The sequence below is a fragment of the Erpetoichthys calabaricus genome, chromosome 12, assembly GCF_900747795.2.
Source record: "Erpetoichthys calabaricus chromosome 12, fErpCal1.3, whole genome shotgun sequence".
Taxonomy (NCBI): Eukaryota; Metazoa; Chordata; class Cladistia; order Polypteriformes; family Polypteridae; genus Erpetoichthys; species Erpetoichthys calabaricus.
In genome coordinates, this window is record NC_041405.2 from 40,016,753 (window position 1) to 40,040,195 (window position 23,443).

At 39.6% G+C, this 23,443-nt stretch overlaps 2 protein-coding genes across 2 annotated transcripts in view; both read left to right on the top strand.

Moving 5' to 3' along the window:
- Positions 1 to 23,443, top strand: part of chm (CHM Rab escort protein) — a 201,925-nt gene that overhangs the window by 116,674 nt on the left and 61,808 nt on the right. The window contains exon 10 of the mRNA XM_051935363.1: positions 10,586 to 10,690. Coding sequence (XP_051791323.1) covers positions 10,586 to 10,690 — 105 coding nt within the window. The remainder of the gene's footprint in view (positions 1 to 10,585; positions 10,691 to 23,443) is intronic.
- Positions 1 to 23,443, top strand: part of tmlhe (trimethyllysine hydroxylase, epsilon) — a 294,616-nt gene that overhangs the window by 27,746 nt on the left and 243,427 nt on the right. The gene's annotated exons all lie outside the window — the stretch shown is intronic.

Genomic DNA, 23,443 nt, shown 5'->3' on the forward strand with positions numbered 1-23,443 from the left:
CTTGTCTTGCACTTCTTCTTCCCATCCATATTTCTCTTTACACAAGTCTCTCAAGATAAGCTTTGCATCAGTATTAGCGGGTGCTAGATATATAAGGGGATCATCAACTGAGCTAACAACAGATAGAATAATGCGCCTTGTAGCTGGCTTGTCTTGTAACTTTATCTGTAATTTGAAATTGTCCATTTCATTACACCACTGGATGCTTAGGGCACATTCTGTTTTGAGCAAGCTATGGCTCAAGTCTAAATTCTTTTGTTCAAGAGCCCTGTGTTCTTGAGGAATAGACAATAAAACAGCTCTGTTGTTAATCAGCCACTTGGTTAGGTGGAGTCCCCCTCTGAAGCACAGGGTTCGCAGAACTTTTGCCAACTTTATTGCTTGTTCCTCTATTGCTACTGACTTTAAGCAGTCTTCTACGCAGTAATTATAGAGCACAGGATTGTGAATAGCTTCCTCAAGAAATGTATCTATTGCAGCTTCACATAAGGAGCACAACTGGTTGAAGACGTAGCACCAGAAAGATGTACTGTTTACTTAAATTATCTTCAGGTCACCTCAAAAAGTGTCTTTATCTGGAACTTTAACTTGGTAGAACATTCATTTAATTGTCTGCCATTCTTCTCTAAATCTTGTTAAGACACCAGTGAGTATGTTCGTTAAGTCGGCACCTTTCAGTAGTTGTTCTTTAAGTGAAAGCCCCTGGTAGGTGGATGTACAATCAAAGACTACTCAAATCTTATTTTTTGTTGAATTATGCACACCATGATGTGGAATGTGTAACACCCTGCCTTCATTATAATTCAGGCTTTCTTTGAGTACCTTTACAGCGTAACCCTTCTCAATAATGTCTCTCATGAAAGTTTTATAGTCTTTGTGGAAACCTGAATTTTTGCATAGTTTTCTTTTGAGCCCAATAGCATGCTGTTTTACAACAGCAATTGCTTGGCATTTTAAGTGTTTAATCTTTTAAAGGCAGATTTAAACAGTTGTTGCCACCTTGCCAGTCTTGTAGATTCTGAGGGGTATGTGCATGAACTTGATGTCCTTCTGCAACATTTCTCCTTTCTCTTCACAGTTGCACTCTGGAAAGTCTGAATTGTACTGTTGGTGCAACATTTCTTCTGTTTCTGTTATTGACACACGATTGATTGAATGTTTAGGTAGCTTACCACTGTGCTTTGCAAAGTCATCTGTTTCCTTGTATGGCCCACCGACCATCGATCCAAGTGTAGCCTTCACAGTATGAGGTCCACCTCCTCTGCTAGGAGTGATTTGCAACAGCTCGAAGACCTAGGGGTTGGTGATACCTACAAATGATCAACTTTAGAATCTATGAATGGTAGACATACCTTCTCAAGATATGCCCGTTTCCCAGTGTCTTCTTTTTGTGGAATGTTTCCTCAGGCCACTGGAATAGAGACCTGCATACAGACTTTTGGCAAATCAATATATGCTCTTTGAAACCACAGACTTGCAAATCGGATAGAATTGAACATTTGGTTAGCATTTTTGAATCATCGTCATAATTACTCATACGTTTTATTAATACTTCAGTTGTCCTTCTTCCATGAAGGTTTAACTGTCTCTGAAGATTGTAAGTACAAATTGTTATTGTACTATCAGGGTCTATAAAGGCATATGTTTCTACATACCTTTCACTCTTCTTAGACTTTACTTTAACCTTTACCTTAACACATACACTACATATTCTTCTCCAGTCCTAGTAAGAGCACAGATGCCCTTCTCAGTTTCCTCCTTAGTGGGTTTTGCCTTACTGGATGTTGCTCCATCTTCTTTTTTGATATGCAGGGTGTCTGGGTTCTGTAAAGGGCACACCTGACATTTCATTTGTTCTTTACAGTTCTTTCAAAGGTGCACCTGTTTGAGACAACTAAAGTATAAACCTTTAGATTTTAGAAAGTCATTCTATCTTTATGTGGCAATTCTTGGATTTTACTCCATTCTGCACGAATGTGATTCACTGGCATGATGACTCCCAACCTCTTGCTGCGTCCAAATGGTGACATCTTTCGCCTTTACGCCTGGTACAGCTGTGTTGTTCTTATGTGTGAGTAGACATTTCTCGCAGGGAGGGCATCTGTTCTCTTTCTTCGATGTAGAACTCTCATCCGAGTTCACCTCTGTTATAGTACGTCTTTATTTGAAAACTAACAGTGTCAGATCAGGTGGAGTGTAAACGTGACTGAGAGAATAAAAGTGGATAATAAAACAAAACGCTAACTTTTACAAGTACCATAAATTTACACCATCTGTTAAGACTCAAATGAATCAAATGTTTGTTTTTATTCTATAATAGTGATAATAATAGCCACTCTCTACTCAAAACAGTTAATGCATGAAGGACTCGGAATTGAACCTGAAACCTCTTGACTTGGAGACAAGCAGTTCTTGCCTCTGCACCAACCAAGCAGGTGTGTGTGTGTGTGTGTGTGTGTGTGTGTGTGTGCGCGCGTGTGTGTGTGTGTGCGCGCGTGTGTCGTACCCTGTCCCAATTTCTTATACTTTGGTTAAATTCTAGAAAAAAAGGAAACTTGTTTTGTGTCATCTGTGTCTTTTTTAAAAGTGTTTATTTGATATTTGGACTTCAGTCTTCACACATTATAAATTTCATGTCGGCATTTTGCCAATTATTAGTTGAACACACAACTAGAACAGATGATCTACATTTACACAGATCGTTATAGACATGGAACACACATGAAATGTATGTGTTCCAAATAACGATATGTTATTTACCCTATACAATTCAAGGCACCTCACACCTAGATAAACAGACTTGAGCTTGCAGAACTTGGTGTATAACTAAAGCTGTGTCGGTGGGGGATGGGATAGCAGGCTGCCAGTGCTGATCGATACATTTGCAAAACAAAAGACGCTGACGAGGAGGTGCGAGGGAATTTAAGTTAGCCCGGCATTACATGTTTTTTTGTAGGCTTCAGGGATTCTGTTGTTAAAGAGGATATATTTGGTATATTTTAAGGCTCTGTTTATCATCTATGGACCATGTACTCTAAAGCTCCATTGTAAACTGCAATAAACGAGAGTTATTTTTAAATTAAAAAAACTTCACTTTACAATGCAATTTCAAATGTCAAGATATTGTAGACTAAGACGTACTGAAGTGCTGACATTATTCTTGTAAGTGGAAGAGAAGCTGCTAAGTTTTGTGTTCTGAGGTATGGAAGTTAATTAAATTATATATTTTGCTCCCAAAATGTTTCCTTTTTGGTTGCAGTTAAGGAGCTGTGCTGGAATTTTTTTTCCCCCTTTAAAATGTTTTTTTTTTCGCCTGCACAGGAGGAAAAAACAGCTATGTGTTTAAAAGAGCAATTGGAAAAGTTACTTGTACATATTCTTGTTAGTTGTTTTCAGACTACCGTCGGCGAGGCAGAGCAGTAAGCAGCAATAGCTGACACTGGCATCTCTGTGTGGGAAATATCTGCTGCTGTAGCAACGAATAGTTAAATGAAACAATAACAGCGATTCTATAATGGGAAAAAAGGCATATAAAGAATAATTGGATGGAGTACCATATAGCACTTAAGTGTTAACGCTAGTAGAAAAGCGAGGGGACACATATCCTAAGTAAGAAAGCATTAATTTTAAATACAGCTAGGTGGCTGACATTAAAGCAGTAAAGAGAAGGGCTCTGCATTACATAGACAGGCTTGTTAGCATTACGGCGCCGATCAGGCACAAACAGTTGTAGGAGCAGACAAAATAATGAGAAATGAAGTACCAGCAGATACACAGTGAGTCTTTCATAGTACTTCACGCTCAGAACGTGTACATGCCCGCATCATGGCTGCCACACGTTCCCAGTGTTCATTTGACGCATTCTCTGAGCAGGTCCTCAGAAATTAATACAACACGTACGTGAGTTGTAGTACCAGCAAAACGTCAGGGGGCGCAGTGTGATAAAAGTTGGAATGTGACGTCAGAGTCTCTGTTTACTATCTATATGTGACAGAAAGTCGCTATGCGGATCCTATGGGATCAATGTGCACGCTTCGATGTTTGATGAATGGTTCAATGTAGTGAAGCAAAATGCCGACATACAGATGTATTTGTGGTGCTTTTATATTCAAAAGTCACATATTCCCAATCGTAATGACACAATACATTTTAAAAGTCTCACATACCATCTTTTGTGCCATCTTTTTTTTTCCCTGGAGCTTCCTCCTGACCTGACAGCAGCGGCAAAGAGCAATAAATCACCACACAGAACATATTAAATGTATGATATTCCAAATCTCTGCACATTTAGAATCCTTAGATTTATACTTGATATCACCTTCATGATGGAATGCATTAAAGTATGTATGTTACATTTTTCAGATAAATCGTTAATTTCGTTAAAATAATGAACACTGTTAATAATTTCACACATGGGGGTGACACGGTGGCGGAGTGGAAGCTCTGCTGTCTCGCATGGAGTCACATTGCTGATATTCTCTGCCTGGAGTTTACATGTTTTCCTGCTGGGTTTTCACAGTGTGCTCTTGTTTCCTTCCAAAGATATGCAGATTTGGTGACACTAAAATGACGCTAGTGTATGTGAGTGCTTGTATTCACCTTGCAATAAGCTGATGTCCTGTCTAGTGATTGTTTCTGCCTCGTGCCCAATGCTTGCTGGAATGTACACATCCCTGGATTGATGGATTTAATAATTAAACATCCTTTTCAGAGATATTGCGGTAAAGTGTCATCGGAATTTAATGGGTGTTCCAGGCAATTCACAACACAGAGAAGCTGAACCTGTTCTCACCGTGATAATATCTCGCACTGCCACCTGGTGGAATCTTTCATATTTACGTAAAGTACGCGCGCAAGTATAAACAGTAAAACGCTTGCATAGCAGGAGCGTCCGCTGGAGTATGCGTCGCGTGAAGTATAAACCTGGCCTTATAGGGTGACAACATAAGGGTTAATTAATACAAAGGAATACAAACTGTGTGATTAGAGAGCTTGTAAGTAAGGAATAAGATTGGCACAAAGTTTGTAGAACAGACAGAAAAAAGTAAAGTTAACCTCATAGAAAGGCAACAGCAGGTAGTCGAGGTGGAGAGTATTACAGAAGCTTAAGAGGCCAGAAAGAGTAAAATATCTGCAGCAGTTCTTTAGTCTATTTTTTATTTTTTTTTGGCTTAATTTGTTTTTTTTTTCATTTAACTTAAATAATTTATTTTTAATAAAAAAGTTGAACACTTTTAGTAATCCTAAGTCAAATTTTAGTAATGAGGCCAGTGCATTGCAATTTCTTTTGAATGTTGGACTTTTTAGAGGATTGCTTGGAGGAGTCATTCTTATATGTGGCCTCCATCTGCAGGCAATGCCAGCAGATCCATAACCTTGAACTCTGGTTAACTGAACTGGAGGAGGAGTTGGCTGGCCTGTATTATTGTAGAGAGGGTGGATCTGGCCCAGATGTACTTTAGACAGATGGTGTTTACCCCTAAGTTGATGTGAGAGGAGACTCCAGACCAGGAAGTTAGAGATAGGTAGGTTGTGGTCATCGCCAGAATTAGAAATGTCAAATTATTTTCAGGTCTTTGTGGAGCTGGATGGTGTCTCTGCTGACTCTGAGGTGGAAGCAGGCATGAGGAGCCCAAATGAGCCACCTTAAAACCAGTTCGCAGAAACAGAGGGGTAGTGATATTTGGGAGAGTAAAGTGCAGGTTAGCTCCAGAGACTGGGTCTCACATGGTGTGTTGCCTTCTGGGTGCACAGGTGGGAGACCTCTTTAGACTCCTTGGAAGAGTTGATAGGCTCTTGGTAAGAGCGGGGTTGGAATGCAGTTGTCATTGTCCATGATGGAACTAATGACATATATATGGGTAGTCTGTCAGTACTGTATTCCAAATTTAAAGAGTTGGGTGCCAGGCTGAGGAACATAACTGACTACTGTAGGTAGACATCTCCAAAGTTCTGCCTGTGCCACATGTCAGATCAGGTAAAACTGAGGAGATTAGAAGGCTTAACACGTGGCTCAAATCTTGTTGTAGGGTAGAAGGGTATAGGTTTATGTGAGGTCCTTTTGGAACAGATGGGACCTGGTTATATCTGAACCAGAGGGGCACCAGTATGCTGGGGGAGGTTAAGCAGGTTAGTGAATAGTGGATAGTGAAGGATTGTTTCAACTTGGGAATGGGGGGTGGGTTGGACAGGGGAGTGTTCATGAAGGAACAAACAGTAGTGTAAAAATGCATAGTAGCGTAAATTCTAGCCCAAAGTTTAAATGCAATGTAAAATGAGTAACACGTTAAAAATAGCTTGCCTTAATGCTAGAAGTATCAAAAATAAAGTGAGTGAGCTGTATGTAACTGAGCATAAATGTGATATTATAGCAATAACAGAAACTTAACTAAATAGGAAGAATGGAGATGAGTATAACATAGAGGGTTAAGTATTTTTCAGGAAGGATAGGCAGAACTGAAGAGAAGGTATGGTTGCTGTTTATATCAAATTTAATTTAAATGCAAGTCCCCTTAACCTGCAATTGCTCTGTCCTGGGTATGACATTAATCTGCATCCAGCCCTGCATGCACGCCCTTCAACCTGCAGGGGAAAAAAAACTTGGAGGTTGGTGGCAGAATTGGCACTCCAGCCACCATAAAAAACCTCACACTTTTCCACTCCATCTGAACTTGTGTGGTGAGTTGGTTTGTCATGTGGTGGATGCAGCAATGCGCTGTATCAGTGCGTGCTCCTAACCTCTCTCTCTCTCTTCAATTTGGTGATGAGTACCAGCGTCCCTGGTGCATTAAACAATAGTGCACTGCACTACGTACCACTTCCTTCTTGATAGACATTAAATTCCCAATTGCATTGAAGCAATGTGGGATTGTGTGTTTCCCTCGTAAATCCTCTTTTGCATTGCAGATTGTGATTTTGTTTTGTTAAGTCCGCAAAGGGAATGTTTTTCATCATCTACAATAACATGTATCGAGAAACGAACAGAGGAGGGAATTGAAAGGAAAGGTGACATTTAATTCAAGTATCAAAAATCCTAAAATGCTGTTACTGTACCTTTTTAAAATTAAGGTTTTTTCAGTACTTGTCCTTTATCAGTATAGAACACAGCCCTACTCACTACTCTCCCTTCTAAACTGGTGTAATTTTACTTTTAAATTAGACTTTTTTGCTTGTATGGAATGTTATTTGATTTTAATGAAATGAACAAAATGTTCCAAAAAAAAAAAAAAACTAAACTGTTTCCCTTTATTAAGTATAATAAGCCATAACACATATACTATAATAAAGAGAAAAACTACTATACATAATTGTTTTTAATAGTTCTCTTCTCAGTAACATTTTTCATACGATATATTATCTTAAAAACATTTTGTATGTTTTAGTGATCAGTTATTATTTCTGAAAGGTAGAATTTGGGACTAATAAGAGGAGGGTGCACTGCTTCATGGGATAAGGAGGTAAGCTGTAAAAAAAGACAATGAGCCGAATAGTGATCAGAGAGTGGAATTCGCTGATAATTATTTTGTTATTTCTGAGATTTAAAGTAACAATGATATAAATACCACCTTGAATGTGTTGCTGATGTTCACCTGCTTACAAAACATCTGAACGATCCAGGCTCTATGATGTGGAGTGCCACATTCTTTTACATTTATGACACTAGCTGTTTGATTATATGACAAGAACTGAGTAGATGTCATAGTTATGTACAGTACATTTATCACTACATATGCCAAGAAGCAGATTTAGTCTGCCTAGTTTAGGATTATAGGATGCTTGTGCAGAGATACTGACAACAGGCAGGCACTGGCTTTGCAAAAGAAGGCAATTTTTATTTTTTACTACAAACAGGAGTTTAAACTTAATTGAAGCCTAAACAGCATAGAAATTAAATTCTGTGGGTGGTAAAGGATTCTTACTGATCCTTGTTCGAGATTTGAACCCATTGGGGTTTTTTTTCTGGTGGAAGCTGAAATGCTTCATACTCCATTTCAAGTTTCCACTGCTCCTGCTGTTTTTATGAAGCAGTGCAGTCACAATACTGAAAATTTCTGAAGCCCTACTATAGTATATGCACCACAGTATTTCATACACATTTTGAATGGCATCCTTTCTAAATGCATGCTTGCTGTTCAAAAAGCATAATAAAAGAATCCCATTCTTTTTTCCCCAAAGAAGTATTCCGTTTGGATCTAGGACTCTGTAGTGCTCTAACATGTAGAACCTACTGCTGTTTGCAGCATTATATCTATAAATGCTATCTATAAATGCTATAGGAACCTAATCAAGGACTTTGTTAAATGGTGCGACTCAAACAACCTACACCTGAACACCAACAAAACCAAAGAGCTGGTGGTGGATTTTAGGAGGCCCAGGCCCCTCCCGGAGCCCGTGATTTTCAGAGGTGACTGTGTGCAGAGGGTGCAGACCTATAAATACCTGGGAGTGCAACTGGATGATAAATCAGACTGGACTGCCAATACTGGTGCTCTGTGCAAGGGAGGACAGAGCCGACTATACTTCCTTAGATGGCTGGCGTCCTTCAACATCTGCAATAAGATGCTGCAGATGTTCTATCAGACAGTTGTGGCGAGCGCCCTCTTCTACGCGGTGGTGTGTTGGGGAGGCAGCATTAAGAAGAGGGATGCCTCATTCCTGGACAAACTGGTGAGAAAGGCAGGCTCTACTGTAGGCACAGAGCTGGACAGTTTGACATCTGTGGCGGAGCAACAGGCGCTGAGCATGGAGAACCCACTGCATCCACTGAACAGTATCATCTCCAGACAGAGGAGCAGCTTCAGTGACAGATTGTACTGTGCTTCTATTGCTCTTTAATTAATATTTTTTTTTTATCAGTATGCTGCTGCTGGAGGAGTTTGTGAATTTCCCCTTGGGGATTAATAGAGTGAGTGAGTGAGTGGGTTTGGGTCGGTCGGTCGTCTGTCCGTCTACATGATGGCTAAGCTCAGCTCAGTAATGAGTATTTCTTGTTTGATACCTGCAATGGGGTTGTGTATTGGGTGATCTGGTGCAGCTAGTATCATCTGACCATGTTAGTACTTATCTGTCAAACTCTTGTCAGCTCGGCTGCAAACAACTTAGTGTTATTAATTTGATGTAGTTTGGGCCAGTGTGACATTACGTCACTCTTATCTGATCTAGCAAGTTTATCTGAGTTGTTTTAAGAATATTGCTGATATTCCTCAGTGGGCTGGCAGCTGTTCCAGTTACAGTGGCTTCGAGCCATGTTGTTTTAGGCAACTGCAAAAAATGAAAATCCATATTTTGTTTCTGCACTGTAATCTGTAGAGATTCTTTGGATCAGAGACCTCTGGTGCTGTTTCTTGCTCCAAATCTAGCTGCTTTACAGTGTTTTTTGCTGTACCTCGTCACATGATGATGCCTGCAGCAGATCCAGCCAAAAGAAAGTCCTCAGTACCAAGCTTATGCTTTTCAGACCCAAAAATATCGCCTTTTTTGAATTAAAATTCAGTAGGTTAATGACTTTGTTTCTTAACGTTATCTTCTTATATAATACACTACCATGACTATTCAGTTGTCTGCCCAAGATTTTAAATCACCTGTGGCTCGCAAACTGTTTGAACTATTGACCTGAAATTTGGTACACATATACTACGTGACATCTACTATCCGCTTTCAGGGTGATGATTGACCTCCCAAGGTTATTCCTCTTTTTATTTTTATTTTATCTTATTGTCAAGTCAACTCTCAGCAGCGGCCAGCAGGGTGGCCGTGCGGCACATGCATACGGCGCTGTTTTCATTCCCTACCACCTTCGCCATCGCTTCCCCTACCTCTTCATATCCTAAATCATTCTTGAGGCAGATTGAAGACTTAAGTGCCAGCTTAAGTGAAAAATTAAGGAAAACTTACTAAGTAATTGCCACACAAACACTGACTTAATCAGTGTTAATGCAAAAAGATGCTGACGAAATAAGAGAAGAAGCAGGTCGCTAGGGTGGAGAGAAGAAGAGCTGCTCAGGAAGCAGCAAGTGCATCAACCTCTGAGCAAACAAATGCTAAACGTACAGAGAAAGAGTATGAAAACTATGAATGCTCAAGGCAAGTGTATTCACTGCATGCTATCGTGCAATGTGCAGTTACTGGTTATTAAAATAATATTCCACATAGTCACACCACGTGTCATGTACTTCATCTCTATCAGGTTAGGCAAAATGCAGCAACAGATTTCAGTACAGCAGCTCCAATGCTTTCAGTCCGCAATAAACAGTAACAGTGTAAGTGAAGCTCTCGTTATCACTGTCTTTGTTCTGGTTCTTTAACTAAGTGGTGTCCAAAGCCTGCAGGCCACACACTACCATACTGTGCAGTGCCACTCAACAAAAGGCATGCCTCAAAATTTGCTGCCGCCAACTATTACAACATATTGTTCATTACAGTATTTGTTTATTGTGCGATTTTTGTCCATGTCCAGTTTAGCCTCTTTGGCAGTAAGTTTTTGGTAAAAGTGCCTTCTAAATACAGAATGATGAGTTTGGTTTTAACTAGGGTATTTCACAGAAGATTTTTAAAGTATAATTGCTGCTTATGTTTTCATTTCTAGATGTAAAGCCATCATTGACTCTTGTGGTAAGCGAATCAGTTGTGGGCATTTTATTGTGGAGAGCAGTTACCTGTCAGATGATCATCACCAAAAAGTAAAATACAGGTATTATTTTTTTCTTTTTAGAAAAATTAATATTCTTTCTAAAGTTTAACTGTGATAAACAAGCTATAGGTTATAAATATAATGTACTTTTTAATACATATAACCATTTTCTTGAAAAATAATTTGTTTAGAATTGCCTATAATCTGAGAATGTTTACAGAACACGCTATCAGGACTACTAAAGCTAAACACAAGTTACAGTTTTAAATACTAAATTAAAGCAATACTGATAATCCTCATGGCAATTTAATTACTCGAAAATTAAGGCCTGTACAAATTATGACTAGTGAACACATTATACAATGTACAGGTGCTGGTCATAAAATTAGAATATCATGTCAAAGTTGATTTATTTCAGTAATTCCATTCAAAAAGTGAAACTTGTATATTAGATTCATTCATTACACACAGACTGATGTATTTCAAATGTTTATTTCTTTTAATGTTGATGATTATAACTGACAACTAATGAAAGTCCCAAATTCAGTATCTCGGAAAATTAGAATATTGCGAAAAGGTTCAATATTGAAGACACCTGGTGCCACACTCTAATCAGCTAATTAACTCAAAACACCTGCAAAAGCCTTTAAATGGTCTCTCAGTCTAGTTCTGTAGGCTACACAATCATGGGGAAGACTGCTGACTTGACAGTTGTCCAAAAGACGACCAGTGACACCTTGCACAAGGAGGGCAAGACACAAAAGGTCATTGCTAAAGAGGCTGGCTGTTCACAGAGCTCTGTGTCCAAGCACATTAATAGAGAGGCGAAGGGAAGGACAAGATGTGGTAGAAAAAAGTGTACAAGCAATAGGGATAACCGCACCCTGGAGAGGATTGTGAAACAAAACCCATTCAAAAATGTGGGGGAGATTCACAAAGAGTGGACTACAGCTGGAGTCACTGCTTCAAGAACCACAACGCACAGGCGTATACAAGACATCGGTTTCAGCTGTCGCATTCCTTGTGTCAAGCCACTCTTGAACAAGAGACAGCGTCAGAAGCGTCTCGCCTGGGCTAAAGACGAAAAGGACTGGACTGCTGCTGAGTGGTCCAAAGTTATGTTCTCTGATGAAAGTAAATTTTGCATTTCCTTTGGAAATCAAGGTCCCAGAGTCTGGAGGAAGAGAGGAGAGGCACAGAATCCACGTTGCATGAGGTCCAGTGTAAAGTTTCCACAGTCAGTGATGGTTTGGGGTGCCATGTCATCTGCTGGTGTTGGTCCATTGTGTTTTCTGAGGTCCAAGGTCAACGCAGCTGTCTACCAGGAAGTTTTAGAGCACTTCATGCTTCCTGCTGCTGACGGACTTTATGGAGATGCAGATTTAATTTTCCAACAGGACCTGGCACCTGCACACAGTGCCAAAGCTACCAGTACCTGGTTTAAGGACCATGGTATCCCTGTTCTTGATTGGCCAGCAAACTCGCCTGACCTTAACCCCATAGAAAATCTATGGCGTATTGTGAAGAGGAAGATGCAATACGCCAGACCCAACAATTCAGAAGAGCTGAAGGCCACTATCAGAGCAACATGGGCTCTCATAACACCTGAGCAGTGCCACAGACTGATCGACTCCATGCCACGCCGCATTGCTGCAGTAATCCAGGCCAAAGGAGCCCCAACTAAATATTGAGTGCTGTACATGCTCATACTTTTCATGTTCATACCTTTCAGTTGGCCAACATTTCTAAAATTCCTTTTTTTGCATTGGTCTTAATTGATATTCTAATTTTCTGAGATACTGAATTTGGGACTTTCATTAGTTGTCAGTTATAATCATCAACATTAAAAGAAATAAACATTTGAAATACATCAGTCTGTGTGTAATGAATGAATCTAATATACAAGTTTCACTTTTTGAATGGAATTACTGAAATAAATCAACTTTGTCATGATATTCTAATTTTATGACCAGCACCTGTATATACTACTTACACCTTTTCCTGTTTTGCTATTTTTCGTGTATGGTCATAAGCACTATTTATAGGAATTTGTCTTAAAAACCTTACATTTTTTGAGTTAATTTTGCTTTAGCTTTAAAATACTTAATTCTCAATACTGAGATAATGTAGATGATAGTACAACTAATGGTGATAGACAGCTATACTGTATCTGTACTTTAGATAGATAGATAGATAGATAGATAGATAGATAGATAGATAGATAGATAGATAGATAGATACTTTATAGTGTACTTTTGTCAGTTTTTAATAGTTTTCTGAATTTTTGTTAATTACATAACTATTCATTAGTCATCTTTTTGATTACACATTCCAGTTGAGTCTGTAGTTATAACGTCTAAGCAAGAACTAAGTACATATATTATTAATTTAGCCTAGAAGTTGCTGTTTATTTTTTAAAATCATGACTTTTTTTTTTTTGATTTTATTGTAACCATTCCATACAAATAGATAATTTTTTTAAATAAAAATAGGATTGAAAACAAATCAACCCCACCCCTGATAAAAGAGAGCATGGCCTACGGAATAAAATTTAAAAATAGTAAAAATAAATAAATTGATGAGTTTAATAGGCGGATAAAGATAAATGGAGAAGAAAAAGAAATGGGGAGAGAATCTACTTCCTCAGTGCTTTAAGAGCTTATTCTAAAATATTATTGATTAGATTCTGCCAGATTTTGAAAAGTTCTGCACAGATCCTCTAAGTGAGAATTTGATTTTTTCCAATTTCAAATAATATAAAACATCAGTTACCCACTGACTTAAAAGAGGAGAGTTAGGATTCTTACAGTTAAGCAAAATAAGTCTGCGTGCCAATATTGTAGTTAAGACAATCATGATTTTTCTTCATATGCTTATTATTTTGTTGAGGCCATCTTCCCAGGCATATCTGTGCTTGTTCTAATATAACATTTATTGTTATTTCCTAGAGACATTTCATAGCTGCTCCTCATATTTGCTTTCTTCCATTCCATTGGCCTCATTATGTACCACTGATCTCCTCATATTATTTGCTGCTAAACACCCTCTTGCTTCTGTCTTATTTGAACATTTAAGTTCTATGCAATTTATACCTCACTCGACAACCCATTTCCCATTATGATCTGTAATAATTGTGACTTGTGTGATTTTATTTGTACAGAGAAGTGAATTAAGAGTGTTGAAGAACATTTTGTTTTGGCTTCAGCTGAGCAGACTTTAAAATTCTTTCAAAACTTTCTCTATATGTCCAATTTAGTATTGTAAATTGACTCTGCAGAAAGTAAAATAGTGTTAGTTGTATGTCATGTAATCTCTTGCAGAACTCTCCAATGTGAGATCACTTTCAGCACATCACAATATCCTGGAATAATATTCTGTAAGATGACATCACTGAGTGCAGTTGCCATTCTGCCAGCTCTGATGAGACTGTGTTAACAACCTCTACTGTAGGTTGCATTTATTATGATTTCCATGACACTCATAAACATAGTATCAATGGTTACTCACCAGATGTCTGACCCTACATTCTTTGAATTGGTTTGGCCAAGTGAGATCTTTAGTGAAATTAGGGACAAAATCTGCAGACACACCTTAGAGAAACATTGAGGCTAATGTGCTGGAGTACCTAACAGGATGAGGACCAGAGCACACTGACCATCTCTGCCCAGTGTCCTACTAGCCAATGTTCACTCACTGGAGAATAAGCTGTATGACATCAGAGCAAGGGTAAAGTTCCAGCGAGACATTGGGGACTGTAACATCTTTTGCACCTCAAAAACATGGCAGACTCCGACAGTACCAGACCACATGATTCGAAATGCCGAATCCCTCTCCGTTTATCGTATAGACAGAACAGAGGAGTCTGGCAAATTGAAAGGTGGAGGTGTGTGCCTGAAGGTCAATAGCAACTGCTGCAACAGCCGGAACTTAACAAGCTATTGCTTGCTTAATCTGGAGCGCCTGATGATTAAATGCACACGATTTTATCTTCCTCTGGAGTTTACTTCAGTCATTGTCTTTGACACTGCCCTCATTGTAGCTGGCAATTTGATCAATGCTAGTATTAAAATAGTAATACTAAATTTTTATCAACACATTACATGCTCTACAACAGGGGATGGAACAATTGACTATTGCTGTTCTCCTTTTAAAGATGGCTATCAGGCAAAGATGTTGCCTCCATTTGGCAAATCTGAACCATGCTGTCATTTTTTTATGCTCCGATACAAGCAGGAAGCTCCAGTTACATGTGAAGTCGTGTGTTGGAAAAACCAATGAGAGGCCATTCTCCAGAATTTGTCAGAGTATTGCTGACTTGGAAATGTTCAGATGCAGCTCTAATGATGACATCAACATACAGTATTTACAGAAGCTGTAATAAGTTATATTGGATTTCTCACAAATAAAATCATACCAAAATTCATCATCAGTACAACTTTGGATGGGCAAAACCATTTGTCATGCACTTAACACTCGCACCACTGCATACAACTCCAGGCTTGTGTCTGGGAATATGGATGGCTAACAGTGCCTCCTCGTATAATCTAAGAAGGGTGGTTAACACTGCCAAGCCACAATATAAGGAGAAAGTGAAAAGACAGTTTATACAGTTTGAACAGTCTAATCCTAGGTGTATGTGGCAAGGTCTGTGGACAATAACTGACTATAAAGAAACTCCAGGCTTAATATTTAACATGCACGCTTTGATGTTAGTGCTGCTTATTTCAGCCTGTGGTCTGATATATCTGTGGCAGTAGAATTGCACAGTGTGGAAACAGCGCTCACTTTGTTGGAACATGCCATAAGCAGAGCTTTTAAAAAAAGTGAACATCAGGAAAGCAGCAGGTCCAGATGGTATTCCGGGACCCATTTTCAAGATATGTGCTGATTATCTTGCACCAGTGTTTACGGTAATATTTAATCTCTCCTTAACACTAGAATTACCAGAGCCTACGAAAAAACTCGTAGATCCATCCCACCTTAAATTGCTTCGCACCTCTCCATCAGCGTCTATCACCGCCGCACAGTTTTCTCAGCTCAAGTCTGTTTTCCTGCATGTCAGTTGCTTGGAGTTGTATAGAGTGAGAAGTCAAGCAAAATGACACCTTTTATAAATACTATATCGTTATTTGGAATACATGCATTTCATGTGTGTTCCATGTCTACAACAATCTATGTACAGTAAACACATCGTTAAAACAGACCATGACCAAGACCATGGAGAGGCTGCTGCTTCACCACCTGAGGCCACAGGTCCAACCCGCCCTCGACCCTCTGCAGTTCGCATACCAGGAGAAGGTGGGAGTGGAGGATGCCATCATCTATATGCTACACCGATCCCTCTCTCACTTGGACAGAGGCAGTGGTGCTGTAAGAATTATGTTTCTGGACTTCTCTAGCGCCTTCAACACCATTCAACCTCTGCTCCTTAGGGACAAGCTGACAGAGATGGGAGTAGATTCATACCTGGTGGCATGGATCGTGGACTATCTTACAAACAGACCTCAGTATGTGTGTCTCGGGAATTGCAGGTCTGACATTGTGGTCAGCAACACAGGAGCACCGCAGGGGACTGTACTTTCTCTGGTCCTGTTCAGCCTATATACATCGGACTTCCAATACAACTGGGAGTCCTGCCACGTGCAAAAGTTCGCTGACGACACTGCTATTGTGGGCTGCATCAGGAGTGGGCAGGAAGAGGAGTATAGAAACCTCATCAAGGACTTTGTTAAATGGTGCGACTCAAACCACTTACACCTGAACACCAGCAAAACCAAGGAGCTGGTGGTGGATTTTAGGAGGCCCTGGACCCTGTGATTATCAGAGGAGACTGTGTGCAGAGGGTACAGACCTATAAATACCTGGGAGTACAGCTGGATGATAAATTGGACTGGACTGCCAATATTGATTCTTTGTGCAAGAGAGGACAGAGCCGGCTGTACTTCCTTAGAACACTGGCATCCTTCAACATCTGCAATAAGATGCTGCAGATGTTCTATCAGATGGTTGTGGCGAGCGCCCTCTTCTACGCGGTGGTGTGGTGGGGAGGCAGCATTAAGAAGAAGGACGCCTCACGCCTGGACAAACTGGTGAGGAAGGCAGGCTCTATTGTAGGCATGGAGCTGGACAGTTTGACATCCGTGGCAGAGCAATGGGCGCTCAGCAGGCTCCTATCAATTATGGAGAATCCACTAAACAGTGTCATCTCCAGACAGAGGAGCAGCTTCAGAGACAGACTGCTGTCAATGTCCTGCTCCACTGACAGACTGATGAGATCGTTCCTCCCCCAAACTATGCGACTCTTCAATTCCACCCGGGGGGGGGGGGGGGGTAAACATTAACATTATTCAAAGTTATTGTCTGTTTTTACCTGCATTTTTATTACTCTTTAATTTAATACTGTTTTTGTATCAGTATGCTGCTGCTCGAGTATGTGAATTTCCCCTTGGGATTAATAAAGTATCTGTCTATCTATATCTATCTATCTAGGTAGACCTCATCCCTCTGTCTCAACACAGGTGCTCAACATAGCTATGTCTTAAACCCACTACTGTATTTCTATACACATATGACTGCACAGCTGTACACAACTTTAATATTATTGTCAAGCCTGATAACTAGCAATAATAACCTGGCTTACCTGAATGAAGTTGCGAGTCTGTCACGCTGGTGTCAGGCCAGCAGTCTTTTACTGAATGTCAGCATGACAAAGGAGCTAACTGTAGACTTTGGGAGGAAACAAAGGGGGCACTATCACCCCCTCAGTATTAATAATACTCTGGTAGAAAGGGTGGACAGTTTCAGATACCTTGGTGCCCATATCATGGAGAGTCTAACCTTTTCAAAGCATACTGTCACCTTAGTGAAAAAGGCACAGCAATATCTGTATCACCTCGGACAGCTCAGGTATTTAAGACTGCTCTGCTATATAGTAAAGAACTTCTATACCACCATTGGAAGTATACTGGCAGAAAGTATCACTGTCTTGTTTGGGAACTGCACACAGCAGAACCACAAGGCTGTGTAGGGAGTGGTGCAGTTAGCGAATCACATCACAGGGCGTGCACTCCATAACCTCCAGGACCATCTACACCAAGCAAACCAGGGCAAGTAAAATTATCCATGATACTAGCCATCCCAACAATGGCCTCTTTTCTTTGCTGCAATCAGGTAAGTGCTACTGCTACCTAAAGTCAGTTCATCCACATGTTAAGTTAGGAAAGTGTTAAAAATACATGATGCCCTATTGTTATCTCTCTCACTTAAAGTTATTTAAGTCATCTATTTAGTTATTCATATATCTATTGATTATTACTTATTAGTTATTATTTATTACATATTTATAATTTTAATGATATTTAAATTTATAAAGTAATGGATTGTTATTGTTGATTTATATTAGTCTCAAGTCATCATCATATGGAGTTGTCCAGCTAAGCATTTCACAGCATATTGTACTATGTGTATAATTTATATGTGACAAATTAATTTGATTTGATTTTAATCCTAATCAAGATCAGCAAATATGGCAAATACTTAAATCTGTCAGTGGTTGATCTTTGTAAATTTTTTGACACTGTTGGCTGCAGCTCCTTTGCAAAGAGGTGCACTACTTTCTTAAAGCTAATTTGTTTTATTTGGCAGTTGCTTTCTTGTCCTTTGAAAGAGGGTGAACTACCGTATATCTTCTAGTAGTGGCCGGCTCTTATTGATGCCCGTTTCCAATAAACGCCGGGTTTGAAAAGATGTCGCAACAAATAGACGCCGGTCTCCAATAGTAGCCAGTCTATAGTAGACGCTGATCTCCAATGACCCACCTCCTTTTCCGTACGCTAATCCTCTTTTCGTACCACCTGGGCTACCGCCATCCTGCAGTGAATCATACGGTAAGTACCTTTTCCTGTCAAAAATGTTTTGTCGTCGGATGCTATTGAGGAAGGGAGAAAGTCAAAACGAAATTTCTTTGTGTACATTTTGCATTTTCATCTCCACGTCAATCATAACCCCACAGGGAGGGCAGAGGTGGGTGGAAGGGGTGGGAAGAACATGAAAATGCCATCTTCGACACGTTAATCCTCTCCTTTGACCAGGGAAGAAGAGGCTGTATTGGCCGGACAGACGGTACATGATCACATGAAAAACTCTGCGCCCTCTTCCTCGGTGACCTGTTAACCTTTACCTCCACTGACACTTTTGCCTTCGGAAGGGTCGTGCGGGTGTCTGTTCGTGTCACTGTGTTCTTGTGGGCCCGTGTTTGTAGTGTGAGCGATGGGAAGGAAACGGTCATTTGATTTACCATTCAAACTCCGTGTGGTAACATATGCAAAAGAACATTCAGGCGAAGAAGCTGCACGACATTTTTGGGTGGATCCAAAATGTATCCGAGAATGGCGCAAGCAGATGACTGATATTGAGAAAATGGTGGCAGAAAAAGGTGCCAGAAGTAAACGATTGCCTGGTGGAGGAGCTAAGAAAGTGAGCGAAGAATTAGATGAACTGGTGTTAACATGGATTATTGAACAAAGACTGGAAGGTGCGAATGTCTCCAGGAAAATGGTCCACATGGAAGAAAAGAAACGTTCGTAGTCAGTGCTGGCTGGCTTGACAAATTTATGAAACGCCATCATTTATCGCTCTGTCGGACGACATCTCTGGCGCAGAAGGATCCAGAACAAGTTATTGACAAGCTTGTTTCTTTTGTGATGTGGGTTGCCAATCAGCGAACTGCAGATGGAGTTAAGGACGGGGAAATCATTGGAATGGACGAGACATCTGCTTGGTTCGACATGCCTGGTTCTACAACAGTCGAACCAACTGGCAATAGGAGTGTTACAATAAAAACTTCTGGTCACGAGAAATCTCATTTCACTGTCACATTGGCAGCGAAAGCAGATGGCACAAAATTGAAGCTGTTTATTGTATTTTGGGGCGCAAAGCGAGAAGTCGCAAGACTACAGGATGTCTAAGAAGCTGTGGTAGCGACCTCAACAAACGGATGGATGAATCAGGAATTAACAGTAATGTGGTTGCAAAAAGTTTGCGGTGTTTTCTGTTTCCGGAAGAGACTTCTTGTCTGGGGAGCTTACTGCTGTCACATCAGTGAGGAAATGAAACAAGAACTGAAGAAATATAAAATGTCAACGGCAGTTATCCCTGGTGGTTGCACCAAGTACGTCCAACCTTCTGATGTTGTTTGGAACAAGCCCCTCAAAGACAAGCTTTGAGAGTTGTATGATAATTGGATGGCAGGGAAAGAAGATAAGGGGTTTACAGCTGGCGGAAATTTGAAAGCGCTGGCACTACGTTTGTTAGTAACATGAATAATATCAGCTTGGAAAGAAATCACCCCAGAAATTATAAGAAAATCCTTCAAGGATTGTGGAATCATCAATGCATGCGATGGATCTGAGGACGATCTTATCCACTGCTTTAAGGAGGGCCAGCCATGCCATGCTGGGAGTGCGAAACTGATTACTGCGCGACAACAAGCAATAGGAGTACCTGTATTGCCATCACAAGAAGAGGAAGATGAAGAAGAACTCGCAAGTAACGAAGCAATCATTACCAATTCAGACGACGAGTAGATGGTAAGTACTGTACTTTATTGTATCTTATCCAATCTCATGTCGTAATGTATACGTATATGCATGAGTTTGGAGCTTATTGCATTTCCTTACGTTCCGCAGGGGACTTGTCAGGCTGATGAGCGCTTTCGTGCGAAATTCAGACTGGTGCAGGCCAGTGCTGGTGGAATCATTGGCAAGAAAGTTCAGTAGACATCTACCGTACCTGTTTTTCATGCTTACGGTAATACCGTATACTGCTTTAATAATACCGTACTGCTGTACTGATAAATTTCATTAAATCCTGAAATGTTCATCCGGTGTTGTTGCCTACATTTTGTGGCCGTAAATATGGTACCGTACCGTATTTTACTGCCAAATGAACCCCGTTTACCCATCACCATTCCGTCTGCAAGGCAAATAATAGCCGGTCTCCAACAACCGCCGGTCTCTTTTAAACACCGGGCCGTCCGAATAATTTTTTGAATAAACGCCGGGGCTACTATTGGAAGATATACGGTAATTTGTTTTCACCTTTGGAAAAAATCCATTTCCACCAGGCATGCTGTCATAGCAGACATTACACATGGTACATACAATAATGTTTAACTGATATTTGGTACAAATATATATGCCATTAGGAGATTGAGCATAGGACACTGCCATCATTTAGGATAAGATGAAAACTGACTATGTCAGTTTCTTTATAATAGTCAGATATTTTAGATTTGGGCCCTCCTTTGACCAGCTGTAGAAAAGAAGGGCCAAAATCTGCACCCACACCATTTCAGTCATATAATGAGTTGGTTATACTTTAATGCAACTCAAACCAGCCAAAAGTTACACCTCCTTAATCCATATCACCAGTTTCAACCCAGAATAGCCATTTTGCCGCAACAACTCATAATAATAGAATAAATTCTTAAAAAGTGAAGCCTTTCAGATACTTGGATTTTGGATAAATTTAATGAGCTTTTGGATGGTCTGGTTGCAACCATTATACTGAATGTTGTCACTAATATTATCTGTTTTGAATAATCATAAGTGTTAAAGACATACTTCATATTTATGTCTATACAAGCTAAAAGAAATGACCTAATTTATATTAGTGCTGGGAGATTTTTTTTTCATTAAATCATTTAATTTGAATTAATGTTTTGAAGAAACATTTTTTAACCAAATGGTACAGTTAAACAGTTGAGCGAACATTTTAGTTTAGTCTTCATTTCAGCTGATCTCGTGTACAGACAAAAAATTCATACAAAGAGTGTGTGTGATAAGAGGCGCTTTTCTCACAAATTAGTTATTTCCAGAGTTGGTTGTCTAGAATTGGTTTGGATATAAACAAATCAAATGTCAAAAAAACTACTGTAAAATGCAAAGTTTACTAAAAGAATATAGAAGTTGAAAGTGGCAGCATATCCAATTTTCCATTGCTTAAAATATAAATAGCAGATTTGAAGCAGAGCAAAAAAGCACGCAACGAAGATAAAACCTGTCCCCAACTGACTGCTTTGGTGTATTTTTTTCATGCTCCTTTGACATAGACCCAAGATGCGCTCCCTGTAATATATCTCGTTAGACAGCATGATTATGTTAAGATGTGTCTGACTGAAGAATATGCCTTCTTACCCTGCAAAGCTCGTCAGGGTATGGTGGCGGAGAAAAATGAGAAAGGGCTACCAGAGAGCAACAGGATAAAGTGACTCCTGTACAGGCAGGTTAATCCAAAGACCTGTAGTCATAGCCAACCCATTGCTTAGGCAACCTACGCAATTGCATAGGGCCACAAGCAAACTCCAAACCTTATTGGAGTGGATTATGCTGCTTTTTGTACACCACTTACCTTTTGGCAGTAAGGTGCCACAGATGGGCGTGATGATAAAAGTGGTTATATTTGGTTCAGAGGTATTTGATTGTTCTATTTTAGAGTGACATTTTGCAGGTAGCTTATCTGTCCATTATAGGTCGGTTGGTTGACGGCAACTTTTAACTGTGATACCTGATTGAGAACTAGAAAGTGACACCAGAACCACATGATCCACCTTAGTGAAAAAAATTAAAAACGAACTCAATACCATAAGTGAGAGGGTAATTGAGCATATACTGAGTGACATCAAGTAGTCCAAATATCAGTCTGTAATTTTGGATTGCCCACTTGATGTTAGCCATGAGGAGCAAATGACACTAATAAGAATTGTCACACTGGAGAAAGTACTCAGGATTAAAGAGCACATTATGGAATTCCTTCCAGCAGGAAAGAAACTGGCTGGTGCGCATTTTTTTTTTTTTTAAAGAAAAAAAAGACAAGAGAAAGTAAGGTGCAAATGATATATAGTAAAGAGCAGTGAGTGCTGATTAAAAAATAAAAAAAGTTGTTTAACACTAGAATCCCTGACACCTACAAAGATATTCATAATACCTGGCCACCTTAAATTCCCTCGATCCTCCTCATTAGCGTCAAAAGTATCAATCAGTGCAAGCAGCCTGCTATCCCGTACTCCACCAATGCAGCTAAAGTCAAATGAGATGCAAAATTCTCAGAGCTGAAGTCTGTTTATCTTTATTAATAGAAATACCAGTATGAATACAGAATGAAAACGAGATGTTAGATGTTATTTTTTTAAAAAAGAAATACAAATACAAACACAAACACAATGAAAACAAGACATTAGATTTAACTTTTTTTATTAAATAGAAATACAGGTATGAAAATACAGAATGAAAGGAGTCATTAGATGAAGATGAAGGCACGATTCCAAAATGCTTTCACCATATAATTTTTCTTCATTCCGTAATCAACTTTTACTAGGATTGTTAATTTTTGTTTCAGAGTAAACTGACACTGTTTCTCACTTTGTTTGTTCATCTCAAAGAAAACTTTGAGAAGAGGTGTAGTTGTTTCAGTATCCGCACACAATATAAATACCCTTGCGGATGTTCGGTGGAGCACTGACTCACAATTTGACAATGTGCATGATGTCACGCCTATACTCTCACAGAGATTGCGTGAGACTGGAAATTTCACAACAGACTGTCTCTCTCTTTGAGACAACCTGTTGCATGGTTCCCTAGACTGTGCACGGAAAGTGTGGGAGCGGCATTAAGTATTTTGTGTATCAGATTATAATCTTCGGTGGCCATTTTTATTCGAAAAACATTTGTTATACTGAGATTTACATTTCATCAAAATGAGATTCATTTAATATGATGTTCCATGAACATTTGTCCGGGCCCACAAAAAGTATTC